The sequence below is a fragment of the Muscardinus avellanarius genome, assembly GCF_963383645.1.
Source record: "Muscardinus avellanarius genome assembly, chromosome: 4".
Classification (NCBI taxonomy): Eukaryota; Metazoa; Chordata; class Mammalia; order Rodentia; family Gliridae; genus Muscardinus; species Muscardinus avellanarius.
This window is the reverse complement of record NC_137789.1, coordinates 31,169,478-31,188,302: the sequence shown is the minus strand read 5'-3', so window position 1 is coordinate 31,188,302 and position 18,825 is coordinate 31,169,478. Positions and strand designations below refer to the sequence as shown.

At 42.3% G+C, this 18,825-nt stretch overlaps 1 protein-coding gene across 4 annotated transcripts in view; it reads right to left on the bottom strand.

Annotated features, from left to right (window-relative positions):
• Positions 1-18,825, bottom strand: part of SYBU (syntabulin) — a gene marked incomplete at both ends in the record, with an annotated part of 79,694 nt that overhangs the window by 25,777 nt on the left and 35,092 nt on the right. The window contains one exon of one of the 4 annotated variants that reach the window (XM_080693945.1): positions 15,271-15,298. The exons of the other annotated variants lie outside the window; for them this stretch is intronic. Coding sequence (XP_080550071.1) covers positions 15,271-15,298 — 28 coding nt within the window. Of the gene's footprint in view, positions 1-15,270; positions 15,299-18,825 lie in introns of those variants that run through there. 4 annotated transcript variants of the gene reach the window in all.

Genomic DNA, 18,825 nt, shown 5'->3' with positions numbered 1-18,825 from the left:
TTCTTCTTCTTCTTCTTCTTCTTCTTCTTCTTCTTCTTCTTCTTCTTCTTCTTCTTCTCCTCCTCCTCCTCCTCCTCCTCCTCCTCCTCCTTCTTCTCCTTCTCCTCCTTCTCCTCCTCCTCCTCGTTCTCCCTCTCCTCCCCTTCCCCTATCCTCTTCCTCCTTTTCCTCCCTTTCCTCCTCCTCCTCTTCCCCCTCCTCACTTCTCTTCCCCTCCTCTCTTCTCCTCCCTCCTCCTCCTCCTCTTCCTCCTCCTCCTCCTCCTCCTCCTCCTCCTCTCTCTCCCTCTCTGGTTGCCTTGAGCTGAACCTTCCAGCCCCTCCACCACAATGTTCTGCCTCACCTCAGGCCTCAAGCAATGAAACCCGCCAGTCATGGACTGAAATCTTGGAAACGCCGAGACTTTCAAAAGGAACCTTTTGTCCTTTAGACTGTTCATGTCAGGTATTTTGGTCACAGTGACTGGTGATGAAAAGCTGACTAATATATCACACATCAGGAGCCCAACAGACTTGAGACCAGAATCAGGAAGAAGGACTGGGAGCAGGGACTGGGGATGAGGTGAAACTGTCTTGGGTGGCTATGAGGGGCCAGGGAAGATGCAGCAAAACAGCAGACAAGAGACATTCTGACAGAAGATCACAAGGGTTCTTCTGCTAGACTATTAGTCAATGGATGAACAATCAGATCGTAGCTGTATTGACTGTGCTTTCCAATTTTGCAGGAAGGCCTGCAGCACAAGAACGACAGGCAAGCTAATTACCAACCCCCTGGTAGGGTTTGTGGATCACAGCTAAGCCACATCTCAACCACAGTGAGAGTCACATTCATCTGTCACAGAGATCTTTGCACACCTGGTAAAGGGTGTGCCCCTGAGCCGGGCTTCAGAAAGAGGCAACGTCTTAGGAGTGACAAAAGTCACTCAAAGAAGTCAACAAGGGGAAATTCTATTTCCAGCTAGAAGGATTGAATCGATGGAGAGGCACATCTAGCTTTTAAACCATTCAGGACTATTAGAGGCTGTAGCAGACTGAGCAGCAGAGACAGGCACGGGACAGAGTGAACCATATGGAGATAGTAACACTGGAAGAAAGAGAGCAACGAACACGGGGAACGAGGCCAAGAGGCGACTGGGAGGCAGGTGGGTTTAAATCCTGAGACACAGGCCCCGTGTATGGGAATGGTAAAGCTAAGAGTTGGTCAGACTTCACACGTAGGTCTTTTGTATTTCCCCAAATTTCTTCCATTACTTTTCAGGGAAGACATGTGAACATATTACCTTTCTCAGAGAGGTGGATATCAGAGAAAAAAAAAAAGGAAGCACATGTTTTTCCCACCCCAGGGATGCTATAGCCATAATTCTGTCTGAAGTGATTCTACTGACAGCCTCTAATGGTCTCCATTTAAAATCGGAAGAAGTGACTTGAGAGATGGGAGAAAGAGGCAAAGGTTCGGGTCATACAGTGCTGTGTGGAAACCAACCATGCTATTTTTCTACAGAAGAGTGACATTTCATTATTTTCTCTGCAACCCAAAAGGCTATTTTCTTAATTTCTTTTTATTTATCTTTTTCTTTTTTTTTTTGCCGATCTGGGGATGGAACCCAGGGGCAGTAAACCTCCAAGCTACACCCTCTGCCCTATTTTTTATTCTTTATTTTGAAACAGGGTCTCACTAAGTTGCAGGGGGCCTCACTAAGTAGCTGTCTGCAAACCGCTATCCTCTGGTCTCAGCTTCCCCAATGCTGGGATTACAAGCATGCGCCACCATGCCCGGGTTTCTTTTTCTTTTTCTTTTTTAGTATAAATCTCACGTGCACAGAATTGGATTAATCACAAGCCTTTTTTTTTTTTTTAACAAATGCTAGCCATTGGCCCATGCATGACTGTCCTTTATTTACTGGTTGATTTGTTTGGTTATATAATTATGTTTGATATTATAATAAATGAAGTAACCACTACCTGTTACAAAAACTAATCACACAAACTTCATCTACCTTTACAGTTCTCCTTCATGCTATTCTCTGTTCACTATTTTCTTGCTTTAAATTTTATAAAGAATAGATGTGATCATCTATTAGTATTTCTAAAAAGTAGATTACTTTTGTTTATTTGTTTTATAACTTTCTTTATGAACAGATTATTATGATGCATACATAATCTTTGGGGACAATTTTTCATTCAATATTATATTGCTAAAATTCTCTATATAGTTGTAATGCCTTCATTTGATTACAATATTACAGTGATTATATCATAATTAATTTCTTCATTTTTTCAATGATGAGAAAGTAAGATGTATTTATTACAGTTATTCAGATACTTAGGTGTTTTAATCTTATAAATATGTATTTGTGTTTAGGGGAACAAATCTCCCTAAGAAAAAATCTAGAGCAAATCTATTCTTATATAATATATTCCACACACACGCACAAAAAAAAAAAAGGAAAGAAAAAGCTTTTTAGATAATCTGTCTTTGTGCATTTGTTCTTACATCCCTTTTCTTATTATGGGAAACCAAGAGCTAAAAGTGAAACCAGAAACTTTGCATTACATTATTCTAATATTAGGATCCATCATGCCTAAGGTGATGCTTCAGCCTGTGGCAGCTCTGACCCTGAGCACCCCCAAAAGGTTAAGAATTATCCTCTGCCCTGTTGGGCTTGGCTGAGGTCACTCCACGGCCCTGCGCCTTGTCTGGACAAGGAGACCAGCCCAGCCCTGAGATATGAGAAGGTGGCCCTGTTACTGGACATACATCCACCCTCACTGAAGGAAACAACCCTCATCCCAGATATGTGAGGAAGAGAGACAGGTGGAGGCTTCCTCATGAACAGATGCTAATGTCTAAGGCAGCTCAGAACTTGTTCCTGGTTCTGAGGCCAAACACTAGGACCAACAAGTGAGGGAACATCTGAGCCCTACAACAGGCCCATTGTTTTGGTGAGAGGAAAGCCACCCTGTAAAATTCTCTGTTAGAAAGCAATTGCTCTACTTTAGAAATCTTAGAGCAGAAGTAAAGATTCTGTCTTTTGATTGTTGCCTATGCATTTACATGTTAAATGATTCTTTGTCCCTTCAAAACGTTTTTATGAAGTTAAATAACTAGCGCAGACTAGGCAATTATAAAGTCAATTTTAAACCATCCTCTGCTCGTATGTTCACCAGCCATCTTCTCATCCCTCTCCATAGGTTCCCGCAGTAAGCGATACCACCCTCCAGAGTGCTAGGACAAAATATACACACATAGAATAAAACAAATCTGTCACTTAATCTATCTATTTATCTGCTTAAAGAAAGTAGATTTCCAGGGGGGCACTGAACAATTTTTTTTCTGAAATGGGGGTGGTAAGCAAAATAAATTTGAGGACGGACCTATGTAAGACAGTGGTTCTCAATGTCTGGTCCACCCAGCAGCTTTAGCATCACCACATGTTTCTGACTCACTGAGGGATGATCTCTGTAAGGTTACATAACTCACAGGTAGATCCGGGGCCCAGTACTGTATTTTACTAAGCCATCCAATGTTGAAAAACCAAAGTTTGAGAACCACCACTCTAAGGCACTCATATTCCCGAAATCCCTCAGACAGGGGCTTTCGCAGAGGCCGCCTCCAAGAAAGTGAACGGCTTGCCTGTTACTTAAGATGCAGATACTCACTATAGGATGTATTTTGGGATGTGTTCTCACACATTACACATCCATAATGAGCCAGTCGCTTAATTCTCTTGGCATAATGCTAAGTGGTACTAACTAGGCTTCTTGTCGTTGACAAAACGTATTTCACAGTTCTGCCTAAGAGCAGCTTCTAGCACAAGCAGGTCCTGGGTTCAAATATCTTTTACATGCCACTGTGACCTCAAGCAATTGCTTAAGGTTACTATGCCTCATTTTTCTCATTCTAAAAAAGGAAAAGAGAGTGTCTGTTCCATAGTATTGTCACCATAGTTAAATGTCATAATGTCTCATTCTAAATGCAAAATAAGTACCTATCATTATCATTAGCCTATTTTTTTTTCCAGTACTGGGAACTGAACTCTGGGGCATTCTACCTCCAGAGCTACAACTCCAACCCTACTTTTTATTCTTTATTTTGAAACAGGGTATCACTAAGTTGTGGAGGGCCTCATGAAGTAGCTGAGGCTGGCTGTGAACCTGCGATCCTCCTGTCTCAGCCTCCCGAGTACTGAGTGTTTGCCACCACACCTGGTGGTCATTAGCCTATTTAACTAGGTGTCTGATAAATGGGCTGTCAAGAGTTTCTCTGAGAATTTTTGCATATTGCCATGATAAGACTTTTTCTGAGTCTTAAACAAGAAGGTAAAGTATTTATTAAATGGTTCAACTCTAAAACAAGTGAGAAGTTTATTACCACCTGGTTTCTCTCAGTAATGATGAGACAAGGCTTGTCACGTTCAGACACTGTGCAAAAGGTCTTAAGGGATTATCATTTAATTGTGACATTGAGCCTATGAGATAAAAACAATTATCCCTTCCATTTTAGAGATGAGGGAAGGAGAGGGCAGGTTAACTTGCTCTAGAGCGGAGATGGAAAGCACTAAATAGTAAATAAATAGCAAATGCTTCAAATTGTCTTTAAGCCCTAAGAAATCACAACAGCACGGAGCTTCAAGAGCTGAGAAAATCTGGTCTCTTTGTAAGCATCTGCTTGCTGGCTCTTGCCAAGGGCACGCGGAATCTTTGGAAAGGCCATTTACAACCTGCAGCAAGGGTCTGTGCAAGACAATCACCACTGGGCTCTGTACGCCATCGCAGAGCAAACAATTAGCAAGCACAAACTACAGGAAAAGAGAGGCTGCTCTTATCTAGCATCGGAACCTTGGGCCTGAGATTTCATCTACTTTCCACAGGGACAACAGGTCTGAATCTTCATTCTCAAGCAAAAAGTTAATACAGAATATTTAAAAGAAGCTTTGCCATAGTAGGGCACCGAATAGCCAGAGGGTTTTCATGGTGCAGTGTGAGAGCCACCTAGATTGTTTGGTAAAAATACATCTTCCTGACTCACACTCCAGATCTGATCATTGAAAATGCCTTCAATTTAGTGCCATCATCTGTATTTTACAAATGGCTCAGGTGATCTTTTATGTACAGAAACACTGGAGAACCCTTATAATACAGGGGTCTGGTGTTCAGTGTGTCCCTACAAATTGCTGTCAGCTGCTCAACCCTGTCTCTTAATCTGCTATGTCTTCTTATTCTCAGTTCACTACCCAAATCCTCATTGCTTTTTGTTTACAGTTACTAAAAGAGCCTCATACCTCATACCATGCCCAGAGCTGGGTTTGGCTCCAGGTACTTCATCTTTTACATTGATCCAGAGCATAAATCTCACGAGGGAATTCCTTTTTCCAAACTCTTCAGTGGGCAACTCTATCCCTAAGACAAAGTCTGTACTTTTTAGCATGATCTACAAGTCCCCTGCCCCGCTTTTGTGTAGTACTAAGGGTTGAACCCAGGGATTTTCTATCTTCAATCTATACTCTCAGCCCCCCCCCTTTTAAATTTTTTTAATTTTGTAAAAGGGTCTCACTAGGTTGCTGAGAGTCTTGCTAATTTGCTGAGGCTGGCCTTGAAAGGGCAACCATCCTGTCTCAACCTACAAGTACTGGGATTACAGGTGTGTGGCACCATGCCTGGCTTAGACCCCCTTTATGGTCTCTTTGGCCCGCCCCGCCACACCCCCAGCCAACAGAACCATTTCCCAAGGGTGGCACAATCTCTACAGACACCCAGCCTTAATGCACGCTGCTCCCTCTATCAGAATTATTTTCCTTCCCCCTGGGCCTGGCTCACTACTACCTGATCTTCAGGATTCAGCTTAGCCTTGACCTTCAGGACAAAGATTAGGTGCTCCTCCCTCAGGCTCTTACCTCACCCAGAATTTAACAAGCATCTGTCGCGTCACACTGTAATTGTCTATTTACTTTACCATATTCCCCAGTAGGGCTTGTTCACTATTGCGTCCCAGTGACTAATGCAGGTTTAGCGCCCAGTAGATGCTGGTACTTTGAGAGATTTCACTGTATGAAAGGTTCCTCCACCCCTTGGCTTTAGATGATGTCTCCTGGAAGAGGTCTTGAGCATGTCATTATCCTCCTCCTCCTACCTCCCCTTTATGTTGTGTCAAAGTTATGTCATTCACCATAAATTAGGGTAAAAGAACTCTCTCCATTTCTACCTCCATCCCATATGCCCAAAACTTAAAACTTAAAATTTTTAGCCCAGGATACTGTAACTATCAAGATCAAGTCAACTGGAAAGACCTCTGCCTTGATCATCACTGAATCCCCAGAGCAAGCACAGTGTCTGGCACGTAGCTGACTCAGAAGAGTATTTCATAACGAGGGAAGAAAGGTACCTAGAGAACTGAAGGATGTGATTGTGGAAACAGTATCACCCATGTTTGAGAAATCACAAAGGAAGAGATGGCAGGTTGGAAATGGAAAAAAACAAACATCGAGGTTATTAGCAGAGAGAGAGAGAAAATAAATCCTGAAGATCACAAACTTCTAAGTGTGGTGTTGATCACACTAAATGGTAGAAAAAGTCCCTTATTAAGGCCAGCAGGAGTTCATTCAAAGCCAGATATGAAAGACAATTCTCACATCTTTTTCCTACAGAGCTGTGATTGCCACATAAATCACATATCTGGAATCTAGTAGACACTTAATACAAACATTTAAGATACTCTTATGAACAAGGTTGGCATGTGTGCACTGGATGATAGCACAGTTCAGTACCCAAAGGATGGTGACTAATGGCCTGCCTGTCAACCTCGAGGGAAATCTCTGGGAACGTGTCACCTGGCTCCATCCTTGCCCTTATCCCGCTTAACATGCTTAATTAGTGACATGAATGAAAACAGGAAAGGCACGGTGCTGACAGCAGCCTACAGATCACAGGACCCTTGAAGGGATAACGAACACAAGGAATGACAGGGTCAGATAGGAAAGCTACCAGCCGCTGGGTACCGGCCTCCTCTGTCAGGAATGCTACCGCTGCCATTTGCTCTCCTCCTTCCTCTCGACGACTCGCTGGGTGGGTGGAGATGAAGAAACTGAGGTTAGGAGCGGTGAGGCTGGCTCCAAGTCACAGAGCTAGTCACCAGCAGCGCTGACTCGTCCAACAGCAAAGTGGCCAAGTCTGCTGTCTTCTCTGCCATCTTGGCTTGGTACTGCCTGACCGCCTGATCAGAATTCACAAAGAGCTAAGAGCTGGATGTCAAGACGATAATGGCTGAATCAGTCCACTTTTAGTGTGTGCTGAGCTGGTACATGTTTAGGCTCTGCGTGGGGAGGTTTGTGGGAAAACACAGTTCCAACACTCAGGATCTTCCAGAGGAGCTGAGTGACTCAAGTCATTTGTGGTGACATCGCCCACATTGGAGAAATCACAAAGGAAGAGATACAGGTTGAAAATAGAAACATGCACACACATTTGAGTATTTTTGTTTTTTTTTTTTTGAGGATCTGGGCTACCTCTGAGCTACACCCCCAGCCCTATTTTCTATTCTTTATTTTGAAACAGGATCTCACTGAGTTGCAGAGGGCCTCACTAAGTAGCTGAGTCTGGCCGCGAACAAGCAATCCTCAGGTCTCAGCCTCCCGAATGCTGGGATTACAAGCGTGCGCCACCATGCCCGGCTCACACTTGAGTTTTTTAAAAGAGAGAAAAAATAAATTCCGAATATCACAAACTGCTAAGTGTAGGTTGATCACAGTAAATGGTAGAAAATGTCCCTTATTAAGGCCAGCAGGAGTTCACTGAAAGACTATGAGAACATGATGGGTACGTAGGAAGAGAGAGGCCACTAGGGACACACCGAAGGAAGAAATTGCCTGGCTAGATATTGTGACTACAGGTGCCGCTTGAGAAGGGCCCAGAGCCCTGGACAGAAGGGAATGAGGGTGCGGCGGTGCTGAAAGGATGGCATCCACTAAATCACAGAGAAGGGAAGGCACCAGACAGGCGTGGAATATATTCAGTCCTGTGTGGACGGAGTACAGAAATCAGATGAGAAAAGGAGAGTAAATAGAGAATTGAATGAAAATCATGAAAGCCAATAGGAAACAGTCACACTGGAGGCAAGAGGGAGCTGGGGCTGGTGTTGGATGGGATGGTGATATGAAGCAGCTGGTGCTGTCTGCAGGGTTATCTGGAGGACAGTGTGGAGGCTGGATGGCAATTCAGGTGATGTCAGAGTGAATGAGACAGGATAGTGAATGGTCAGGGGAAAGAGACCCCACTGCGGAGCCCCTTTCTACATAGCTTACAGGTTCACGAGATTACCTGCATAGGTTCAAAACCATGGAAAACTCGAGGCAAACAAAAGGATTTAAAACGGGAAAAGTAGAAAGTAAGTTAAACATTAAGAAATACCTTTATCTTAGGCTACACACTTGGCCGCCCGATACCCACATAAAAGAGCCATTGAAAAATGTATGTTTTCCACAAAGAGCGGAAAAACAAGACAGACAGGAATGATCTCAATCCCAGGAGAGGAAAAACTGTCTCTCACAGCTTCAAGAATCTGTACAAAAGCGGAATCATCTGATCTGAATGGATCGAGATGCTCTGAGATCTATGCTGGATTTACCCAGGTGTGATCTTTAATGCATTTTTTTTTCTTTTGCAAGCATGAATGTCAATAAAAGAAAACAAGCTGGGTAAATTCTGGTAATTGTTGGCATCCGTACCGAGCATGAGAACAGAAGCAAAGAGAAAAATGCAAGGCTTGGAGGGTTTTATTTTAATTCTGACATGTGTTCAAGGAACTAAAGTGAGAAGAAGAGAATGAGTCCCAGGAAATGTCTCAGGGGAGGCCTGGCCACACAACAGCCAGGTTTCCAGATCAAAGGATGGCTCAGGGAGATGCAGGTGGAGTCTCTGCACTCCCGCCCTGGGACACCTGCTCTAGGCCCACAGAGTCCAGCGCCTGCCCGGAAGGCGACCTGCACCTGGGACCCTGGTGCAGGTTTCACACCAGCCTCCTGGAGCTGGAGTGCAGGTCTAAGGACAGACAACGAGTTGCAGCCCTGGCCACGGGCTCCAGCGTTTCACCTCTCACCGCTGTCTAGCAACTGAAAATCATTCCGACTCTTAAAGCCACTGAACAAAATGCTTTTGAACATTCCCCTCTAGCTAGGCCCCTCCTGCCCCGAAAAAAAAAAATTTCTCTACTTCTCTTAGTGTGGTCTGTAGCACTTACAAAGAATGGTGTGGACTCGGAATCAGATCACCCTCACTCGCTCGGCACATAGATTATGCTTCGCATTCCCGTGGGCTCATTTAATGGCACCTTCCCCAGGCTGGGAACTCACAGTGAAGCCTGGCACAAAGCTCACGTTTCCCCGCCAACCCTCTGCTTGTCCAGCCACTCCGCCCCACCCCCTGCACAAGTTAACTTTTAAATTCAAGTGTACTCAATGTTCTTTGCTTTTTCTGCTCCTGCCCTCCCCGCCCCACAAGGTTCTATGAGAAGCCAAATGGAAGAGAAAGGCAAAGCTGAGCCTTACAGATGAAATAAGGCCGCTCTCCTTAAGACCACCGGGGAGTGTTGGAATGCTGGTGAGAAGAAGGTAAGCGGGCTCTGGATTGCTAGTTTGAAAATATCCCCCAACAATTAAATAGTATGTGACTAGTTTTTACACCCTACGTTTACAAACACCCCCAGGAGACGTAACTAACAAGGCTTAATGGAAAGACACCCACTAAAGTTGATTTCAACAGCACCTTGGCATATAGCATCACAAACATATCATCTAGGCTCTGGAAGCTCCGTTCATTCACAAACATCTCTTGAGGACCTACTAAGGGCTAGGCACTGTGCTAATTCAGGGAAACAGAAAGGCAAAGAAAACATGGCTCCAGGGCTTTCGAATTTGACCCTTGTGCTCTGCCACATGTTTAGGGACACAGATGTAAGGGGAGTAAAATCATGTTTAAAGTGCAAGGGAATAATCAAGCACATATTTCAGCATAATGGCTACTCCTGGGAAGCAGAGAATGGGGCCTGGGAAGACCAGGCGGGCGGCTTTGGTGGCAGCACCTCCTGAAGTGGAAGGCGGGCTCACAGGTGACGGCCGTGTTACATGCCATGCAGCTCATATCAAGGTCATTGATATTCTTTTATGCATCACATTATATGTAAATTTTTTTCTTTTTTTTTTTTTGGTACAGGGGCTCGACCCCAGGAGCATTTTACCTCCGAATTACACTTCCATCCCTTTTATTGATTGACTGATCAGTCAATTGATTGATTTTTATTTTGAAACCCAGTTTTACTAAGTTGCCCAGGTTGGCCTTGAAGCTGTAATCCATTTATCTTGGCCTCCCAAGTACTGAGATTACAGGAGTGGGCCACTATACCGAGAGATGTGTAATATTCTTTTTAAAAAGAAGGGAAACAACAAAGGTGAATTTAAAAGAAAGATAGTAAAAATGATTTAAGGGAGAAAGAAAGGAAAATGTGGTCCTTATTCTAGTGAGGTTCACATACTAGTAAAGAGCCATCTAAAATATAATTATTAAATATAACATGGTGACCATAAGAATAGAATTTGAAAAATAACCTATAATGGCATTTCAGTTTACAAAATGTATTCCAGTTAACAAAATTGGCATGTAAAGTTCAAACCCCCAAGTGCCTTAAAAACACTTAAAATCAAGTTTTACCTTTTGTGTCAATGTTGTCTTACGTCCCCTGGGACTCCCCTCAGACCCCACAGTCTGGCCCCATGGTCCTGTATGCTCTCATGGGACCATGTACTTCCCCTAGGAACACCTCACACATATAAAGGGATCCCCTCATTTACTCTTGCATCTCTGTGCCCAGCTCATCAATTAATACATTCTGAAAACAAAACAAATGGGTGTCATTACTAGGTTCAGTTCTATTGAATGGTGGCTGACACTGACGAGGAAACAAAGGGTGGAATTGCTGTACTGAAGAATCCCAGGCAAACCTCAAGAATGCCCAGGCTTTGCACAGGCAAAACCTTTAACCATCCCTGCTTCTCTGGGCTTGGAAGCATCCGGGACAATGGAGCCATCACAGACCCCAAACCATTGCTCTGGATGAACTAGCACTTCTAGCCTGTGACTTGGATCCTTTGCTTCTTCTCCTAAAGGAGAGGTGAGACGCGCCGCATGTCAGGCAGCACCCGGTATCAAGTTCAAGCACAGCCTCCACCTCTCAAGAACAGTTAGATCGCTCTCGGTCTGGACAGAAATCAGATCTTCCTGGCAGTGGCCTATGGAGCCCGCCTATCTCAGCCTCAGAGGTGAGTACGAGAAGCCAAAGACTCAGGAAGATCCAATTTCCCTGAACAATGTTACTGCTGCACAAGACAAGGAAACATCTCTTCAGCTGAATGGGTCGCAAACTCCCCCTGATGGAAAAGGGCTCAACCAACTCAGCTCTGAATTAGGAACTCAAAAAGCTCCTGGAGGTCAACCAAAGGATATGACCTACAACTCGCGACAGCAGCTCCAACTACCTAACAACACTTGACAAGTTTTGCACCGTCGCAGTGCGCGCATGCATGACCAATAACGATGGGAAAGAAAGCAGGGCGTTATTTTGGTCATGGAGCAATAGAATATAAATAAAAGTTTGCCATGGTAGTAGAGATGCGGCTCAGGATTTAATTTTTGCCTTGAAGCATTAGGTAAAAAAGCCTTATTCTAACTCCATCACCTGAGTGCTATTGCATAGGAAATCGTGCTTGCTGAAATATACTCAGAATGTGTGGATCTATACTGAATCCAAGTTCCCAACTTTCAGAGGCCACATTTTAAGCCACAGCCTATAAATGAGTCCCCTTCCTTCTCCATTCAAGTGAGTTGGTAGAGTCCTTCTTGTGTATGCCATATTCTTTTCAGGGCAAACAGATGGAAGGAGAGAATATGCCAGAAAGAAGAAATCGAAAATGAACATGACATTAAAATAAAAATAAAGCTGCAAAATATAATCTAGGTCAACTCTTCATGCACTTCAATTCAGCACCAGCAGGCTCTGCAACATATGGCACTAGTTTTATTTTTTTGGGGCTTGGATGTCACACAGGATTAGTGCAAAAGGGAAAAATCCCAGCATGGGGCCCATTTTTATACAGATTAATCAATCATTTCCCATCACTTCCTCTCCCATCATTCCCCAAACTTTCAGCTTAATGAAATTAATCTTTTTAAAATCTTTTTTAAAAAAATAAATATGTCATTGGCTGTACTCTGAATGGAAATCCTTTCAGGAAAGAGAATGAAAAAACTTGAACCTAGATTTTAATTGTCACATTTCTAATTCAAGTTATAAATACTAACTAGAAATCAGCTAGGGCCTAGCTTCTTGTATCATACATGTCCGCTGTGGTATGTCACATATGCATTGCATTAGTGGCAACCAAATTAATTGGCACACATCTTATTATACATACATGTATAGTCATCTAGCAAAAATTAAAGCTATATGTTTGAAAAGTAAAAAGTATTACTAAATATTTTACTTTCTTTGTGCTACATTCCCATGCACATCGAATCCCATAATTCCATTCAAAAGGCCAAGTACCTGTAGGTTCTTAGTAAGCATTTAATACAAAATCTGATGCTCTAAAACCAGTCATAGTGGTGTACATTTGTAATCCCAGTACTTGGGAGTCTGAGCCAGTAGGGTCACAGGTTCAAGGACAGGCTCCATAAGTAGTATGTCTTATCAACCTAGAGAGACTATGTTTCAAAATAAAAATAGGCCAGGAGTGGTGGCACACGCTTGTAATACCAGCATTTGGGAGGCTGAGACTGGAATATTGGGGACAGCCTCACCTACTTATCGAGGCCCTTTGCAACTCAGTGAGAACCTGTTTCAAAAAAGACTAAAAAATAGGGCTGGGAGTGTAGCTCGGAGGTACAGTGCCCCTGGGTTCTATTCCCAGTACTGCAAAATAATAATAATTAATAATAATAATAATCATAATAAATAAAAATAAAAGCCGGGCATGCTTGTAATCCCTGCATTTGGGAGGCAAAGACAGAAGGATTGTGCAGGTTTGAAGCCAGCATCGCTGGCTTAAGAGACCCTGTTTCCAAATAAAAAATAAAAAAATAGGTCTGGGAGTATAGCCTGGAGGTAGAAGGGGTTCCAGGAATCCCAGTCCCACCAAATAAATAAATAAATAAATAAACAAATAAATAAATAAATAAATAAATAAAAATAAAATAGGGCTGGAGGTATAGCTCAGAGGCAGAATGCCCCTGGATTCAATCCCCAGTACCACGCGCACACACACAAATGTTTAAACTCTGAAAAAATCCAATTAAAGAACTGTTCAAGCTATTAGTTGACCCCTGCACATTATAAAAATGATGTTTACAGTAATTGTAAAAAAAAATAGCAGCTAACATTTATTGTATGTCATGTGCCATTGATAATGACACTAAATTTTCAAAGCAGTATTCTGTTAGGTATCAATATCATCTGTACTATACAGACGAGGGAATAATTTTAGAGAGGAGAGGCAGACATTTTGAGGTCATCTAAAAAAAATCTCATCTTATTCTGATATTCAGAGGTGTGCAGGGAGAGAATTCATCAGAAACCTTGAGAAAGGGATTTGGAGATTTATTCTACTAATGAGGTGAAAACTTTGGTTTCCAGGTCTCCCAAACCATGATCTCTATAGAATCTACCAGGGACCCATGTCTGTTCACTGCTCCACCTACCAGTGGAACTAATATTTGTAAAATAGTAAGGGAATGACCTAAAGCTCGCTCCAAGTGAGAAAACCAGGGGCAGAGCTGTCATTAGCACAGACGTATTCTCAAAGGGTGGGACCTTTCCATCTGGGGCAACCAAAATGCAGCCATGACTAACTCTTGGAAAAAATGACATCCAGCAGTTTGTTCTTTGTTTGGATGGTCATGGACATAGTGTATCATATGGCTTTGTGCTCACTCTCACATGATTAAAAGCGAATCTCTTATACAGTCCGTGTGTGTGTGTGTGTGTGTGTGTGTGTGTGTGTGTGTGTGTGTGTTACTAGTGATTGAACTGAGAGGCATTCTATCTCCAAGCTACACCCCACCCCTTTTATTTTTTGTTTTGAAACAGATTCTCACTCTGTTGCTGAGAGTTTCACTAATTTGCTGAGATTGTCCTCGAACCTGAGATCCATCTGTCTCAGCCTCCCAAGCACTGGAATTACAGGCATGCATCACCACGCCCAGCTCAACAGAGTCCATGTTTTGCCTTTTGTTTGGAGTCGCCAGAGGCCAGATTATCTACTGTGGACAGTCTCGCCATCTTAGTTTTATACATTTTTAAGGTTATTGAACTAGAGTTGGAGGCACCGTCTGTAGAGTCTTTCTTGTGTTTCTACTAATTAATTTTAACACCGCAGGCATTAATCATTTGCCCAGCAGATGCAAACAATTTAAGATGACTCACATATTTTACAACATTGGGAACCCAACCCTTATGCTCTTGGAATTGCAGTCAAGAGGAAGTGTTAGATCACTGAGTTAATATAAATAAAAACCCTCCACATCCCAATTCCATGAAAATAAAGAGTTTCACAATTTCTACTGGATGCCATGTAAGACAAGTAAATTAAAACGGGTCAGGAAGATGTGCTCTGAATAATTTTCAGGGTGAAGTTACAGACACGGGCAGTCCTTTCCCTAATCACATGTTCAGGCTCTCTCTTGATAATAAATACATCACGTTTTAGCCTACACAGAGGCCCTCTGCAAACTGCATGCAGTGCCAATTAACATTAATTGTGGCCGTGCTCATCTGTCTTTTATTCCAGCACACCACTGGTAAGGCCACACTTGGTATTTACAAATCAAATATTTTGATGCTCAGGGTGAGAAGAGTATCCTAAAATATAACCACCCATGGTCAGTCGTGTGTGTGTGTGTGTGTGTGTGTGTGTGTGTGTGTGTGTGTGTGAGAGAGAGAGAGAGAGAGAGAGAGAGAAAGAGAGAGAGAGAGAAATCACATAAACAGACTTACAAGTCACCAGGGGTAACTAAGACAATACCTGTGTGTATTTTTAAAGGTTTAGTTACTAACTGTATGTTTAAAATATCCAAAAGAAGGAATTGAAAATTATTTGTGTTAGCATATATTTTTAGTCTACTATAACTAACTTTACACACACACATACACACACACACATACACACACACACACAGCATATCCTCTGTGAATCAAAATAATTATTTACTTACTGTGACTAATACTACTTACTTAGAAGGTAAGCTCCGTAGACTTTCATGGCAAACACTATCTCTGCAAACAGCCTCCCACCACAGGCTGGGCTATCTCTTTTGCAGAAATACAGTGAGTGCAGCTCATCTCTGTAGAGTACAGTCTCAGAGTGGGGTATCCATGGAGACCAAGCCTCCTGCATGTGCAGGGCAAGGAAGTTACTCTGCTGGGCACCATAGCAACAGGAGGCAGAGGGAGAACCAGCCTATCAGAGTAGAGCACAGGGCCTTCTCCCTGGTGACTGCTGCATTTCAAATGAAACCATCGCCCTCATGAATGGACACAAAGCATTTGAAGAAATACCCAACTGTCAAAAAGAAGCAAATGCCTACACTAGAGTAAAAGCTGATTCTTTGACAATATTTTTAAAAAATGCATAGGATTTTCCACATTGATTTTAAAATATCCTAGAGATCAAGCAAGATATTACATCAAAACCCACACATCCTAAATTTAATGGCAAGCATGTGACATTCTGAGTAAAATGCTTGTGCACTTCATGAATTCCAGCTATTTAATTATGCAAGGCACTCCACTGTGCTGTCTGGCAGAGGGGAACAGTGCTGATCCCTTGTTCTGAGGAGAGAAAATGGACTCTAGGGCTCTCTGGAACATCAGTAGTCATATTCCTTCCAAAGAAGAGCTTTCTCAAAGTAAAAATATTTACTATGCCCCTCCAAACCTTCCATCATTTCAGAATAATTCTTACTAGCAGGAGCTCAGGAGCAATATAGATGTGTTTGAGGGGTAGTGGGCATTTGAATGTCTGGAAGTTGTATTAGGTGTAAAATTTCCTCTTCTCTCATTTTATAACAATAGTGAAAATAATTATTTATTTAGCATGTACTGTCTGCAAAGCATATTCATATGCAATCTTCTGTCAAATGCTGAAACTTACAAAGAGAGAGTATGTGAATGCTTACCTTCCAGAATCGTACAGTATTTACATGATGCATGCACTCTGATATATACTTATATCATATATATATATATATATATATATATATATATATATATATATCACATATGTATATGTGTGTGAGACCATCATCTTCTATGAATCTCACAGCTATATAAAAAGGCAAAGTTTTGCCGGGTGTGGTGGTGCACGCTTGTAATCCCAGCATTTGGGAAGCTGAGACCTGAGGATCATGGTTCGCGGACAGCCTCAGCTACTTAGTGAGGCTCTCTGCAACTCAGTGAGACCCTGTTTCAAAATAAAGAATAAAAAATTGGGCAGGGGTGTAGCTTGGAGGTCAAATGCCTCTGGGTTCCATCCCCAGACCCGCAAAAAAAAAAAAAAAGGCGAAGTTTTAATTATTTCCCCCTATTACCATTAAAGAAAAAGAAAACATTTCTTCACATCACAAAATCAACTCTCTCTCCCACTAATGCTTTCCTCAGTTCCTCTGCAGGTGTCCTGGTTCACCCTTCCTCAAAGTCAAAATATAAGACGAGTACTTCTCCTTGTACAATTACTTCTCAGAAAAGAAGAAATCCCCTCATACTTAAGTATTTCCAAAACCTCTTACTGGAAGACTCTTTTTGTAATTATCCTCTTTGAACAAAAAAGTGTCATTTTGAACAATTTAATCTAAATTGGCCTCAGTCTGTGCTAGTTTGAGCTGCCTTCAGAGGCCAACTGATGGGATTGTTTAAAGTAAAAGAGAAATTCAAAAGCAGATGTTCCACTTATTCCTAAGGTATAACTCCTCCCACCTTTTAAAGACCACATTAAATAGTAAAACAGCCAGTCGTTACAAAGTAGAAATCACATAATCCTATACCTCTTGCTATCTGAACTCAGGAACTGAATATCCCTGGATAGTGAAGGACACTCCCGCACATCTACAGAATGACATAAAAGCCAGCTGTCTCCATGCTATGTATGGATGGTGTGATAGCCTGCCGGGTGGTCACTAATGTCCACCTTCATTCTCTCCTCCTTCCATAATAACAGGTGTCCATTTGACTAAGATGTCCTGGGATATAATTGGAAACAACATGTGGCACTTCTTGGTCCTAACTTTAAAATGACTGAGTGAGTGCCCCCTTGATCCCTTTCCCCCTTCTCTCTGCTAAATAGATAACAGCTAATCTGGTCCCACAACGGGAAGCCAAGTGGTACCCTGGCATAGCTGCCTATCAACCTAAATCACCCAAATACCTACCTACATGCTATTTTGCAAGAGACAAGTAAACATCTGTTCCTTTTTAACCTCTGTATTTTGGAGATTCTTTGTTACAAAATCTTAACCCATGCCTTACTTGCAGGCTTGAAAAAAAAATGAATAATGAGATTGGGAGACGGAGATTTCCAATTTCTCTACCTCAAATAAATTGGTTATAAATGAAGATGATTTACTCTGGAAATGGACGATGAATCAAAAAGTAACTATAAGTCGGGCATGGTGGTGCACACTTGTAATCCCAGTACTTGAGAGGCTGAGACGGGAGGATCTCAGGCTCGTGGCCAGCCTCAATTGCTTAGTGAGGTCCTTCCCAACTTCGTTAGAACTTTTTTCAAAATAAAGAATAAAAAATAGGGCTGGTGGTGCAGCTGGGAGGTAAAATGACCCTGGGCTCAATCCCTAGTATTGCAAAAAAAAAGTAGCTATAGAGATGGGAAAGAATGGATACAATTTTTAAATAAATAATGCATAAAAAGCAATGTTTCTAAGTTAATAAATATTTATCTATCTATCTATCTATCTCTATATATTATATAATTTTTCTGTACTGGAGATGGAGCCCAGGGGCATTCTACCTTCGAACTATACCCCCAGCCCTATTTTTAAAATTATTTATTTATTTATTTTTGGTACTGGGGATGAAACCCAGGGCCCTTCTACCTCCAGGCTACACCTCCAGACCTATTTTTTACATTTAATTTGGAAACAGGGTCTCACTAAGTTGCTGAGAGCCTCACTAAGCTCCCTAACCACTTAAAACCCTTATTTCTCTATGTCTATGGGATTTGGATTTGGGGTTCTGGGACAGGATTATGGTGACTCTTTCCATGACATCAAAACAATTTGACAGAGTTATCTGAGGATGGCTGTCCTACCTAAAGGTCCTTGGAACTACCATCCTCCTCAACTCAGAGGCTCACAAAACTTACCCTACAAACCATCACAATTCTCTTCTCCAAGTGTTTATCAGACCCGTCTGTTTACAAGAAAGTCCCACTATACTGGTTAACCATGGTGTAACAACCCCCTCTTGGCATAGCTAACTACCATTCCCCTTCCTGTGGAATCTCTCCTTAAAGAATCTCTATAGACTTCTAGTCTAGTGACCATAGGCTCCAATCTTGCCTGAAGACTCCTACATGGAGGTCTATACCAATAAAGTCTGTTCTGGCTGGGCATTGTGGCCCACACTTGTAATCCCAGCATTTGGGAGGCTGAGACATGAGGATCACAGTTTCCAGACAGCCTCAGCTACTTAAGGAGGCCCTTTGCTACTCATTGTGACTCTGTTTCAAAATAAATAATAAAAAATAGGGTTGAGGGTGTAGCTCAGAGGTAGAAT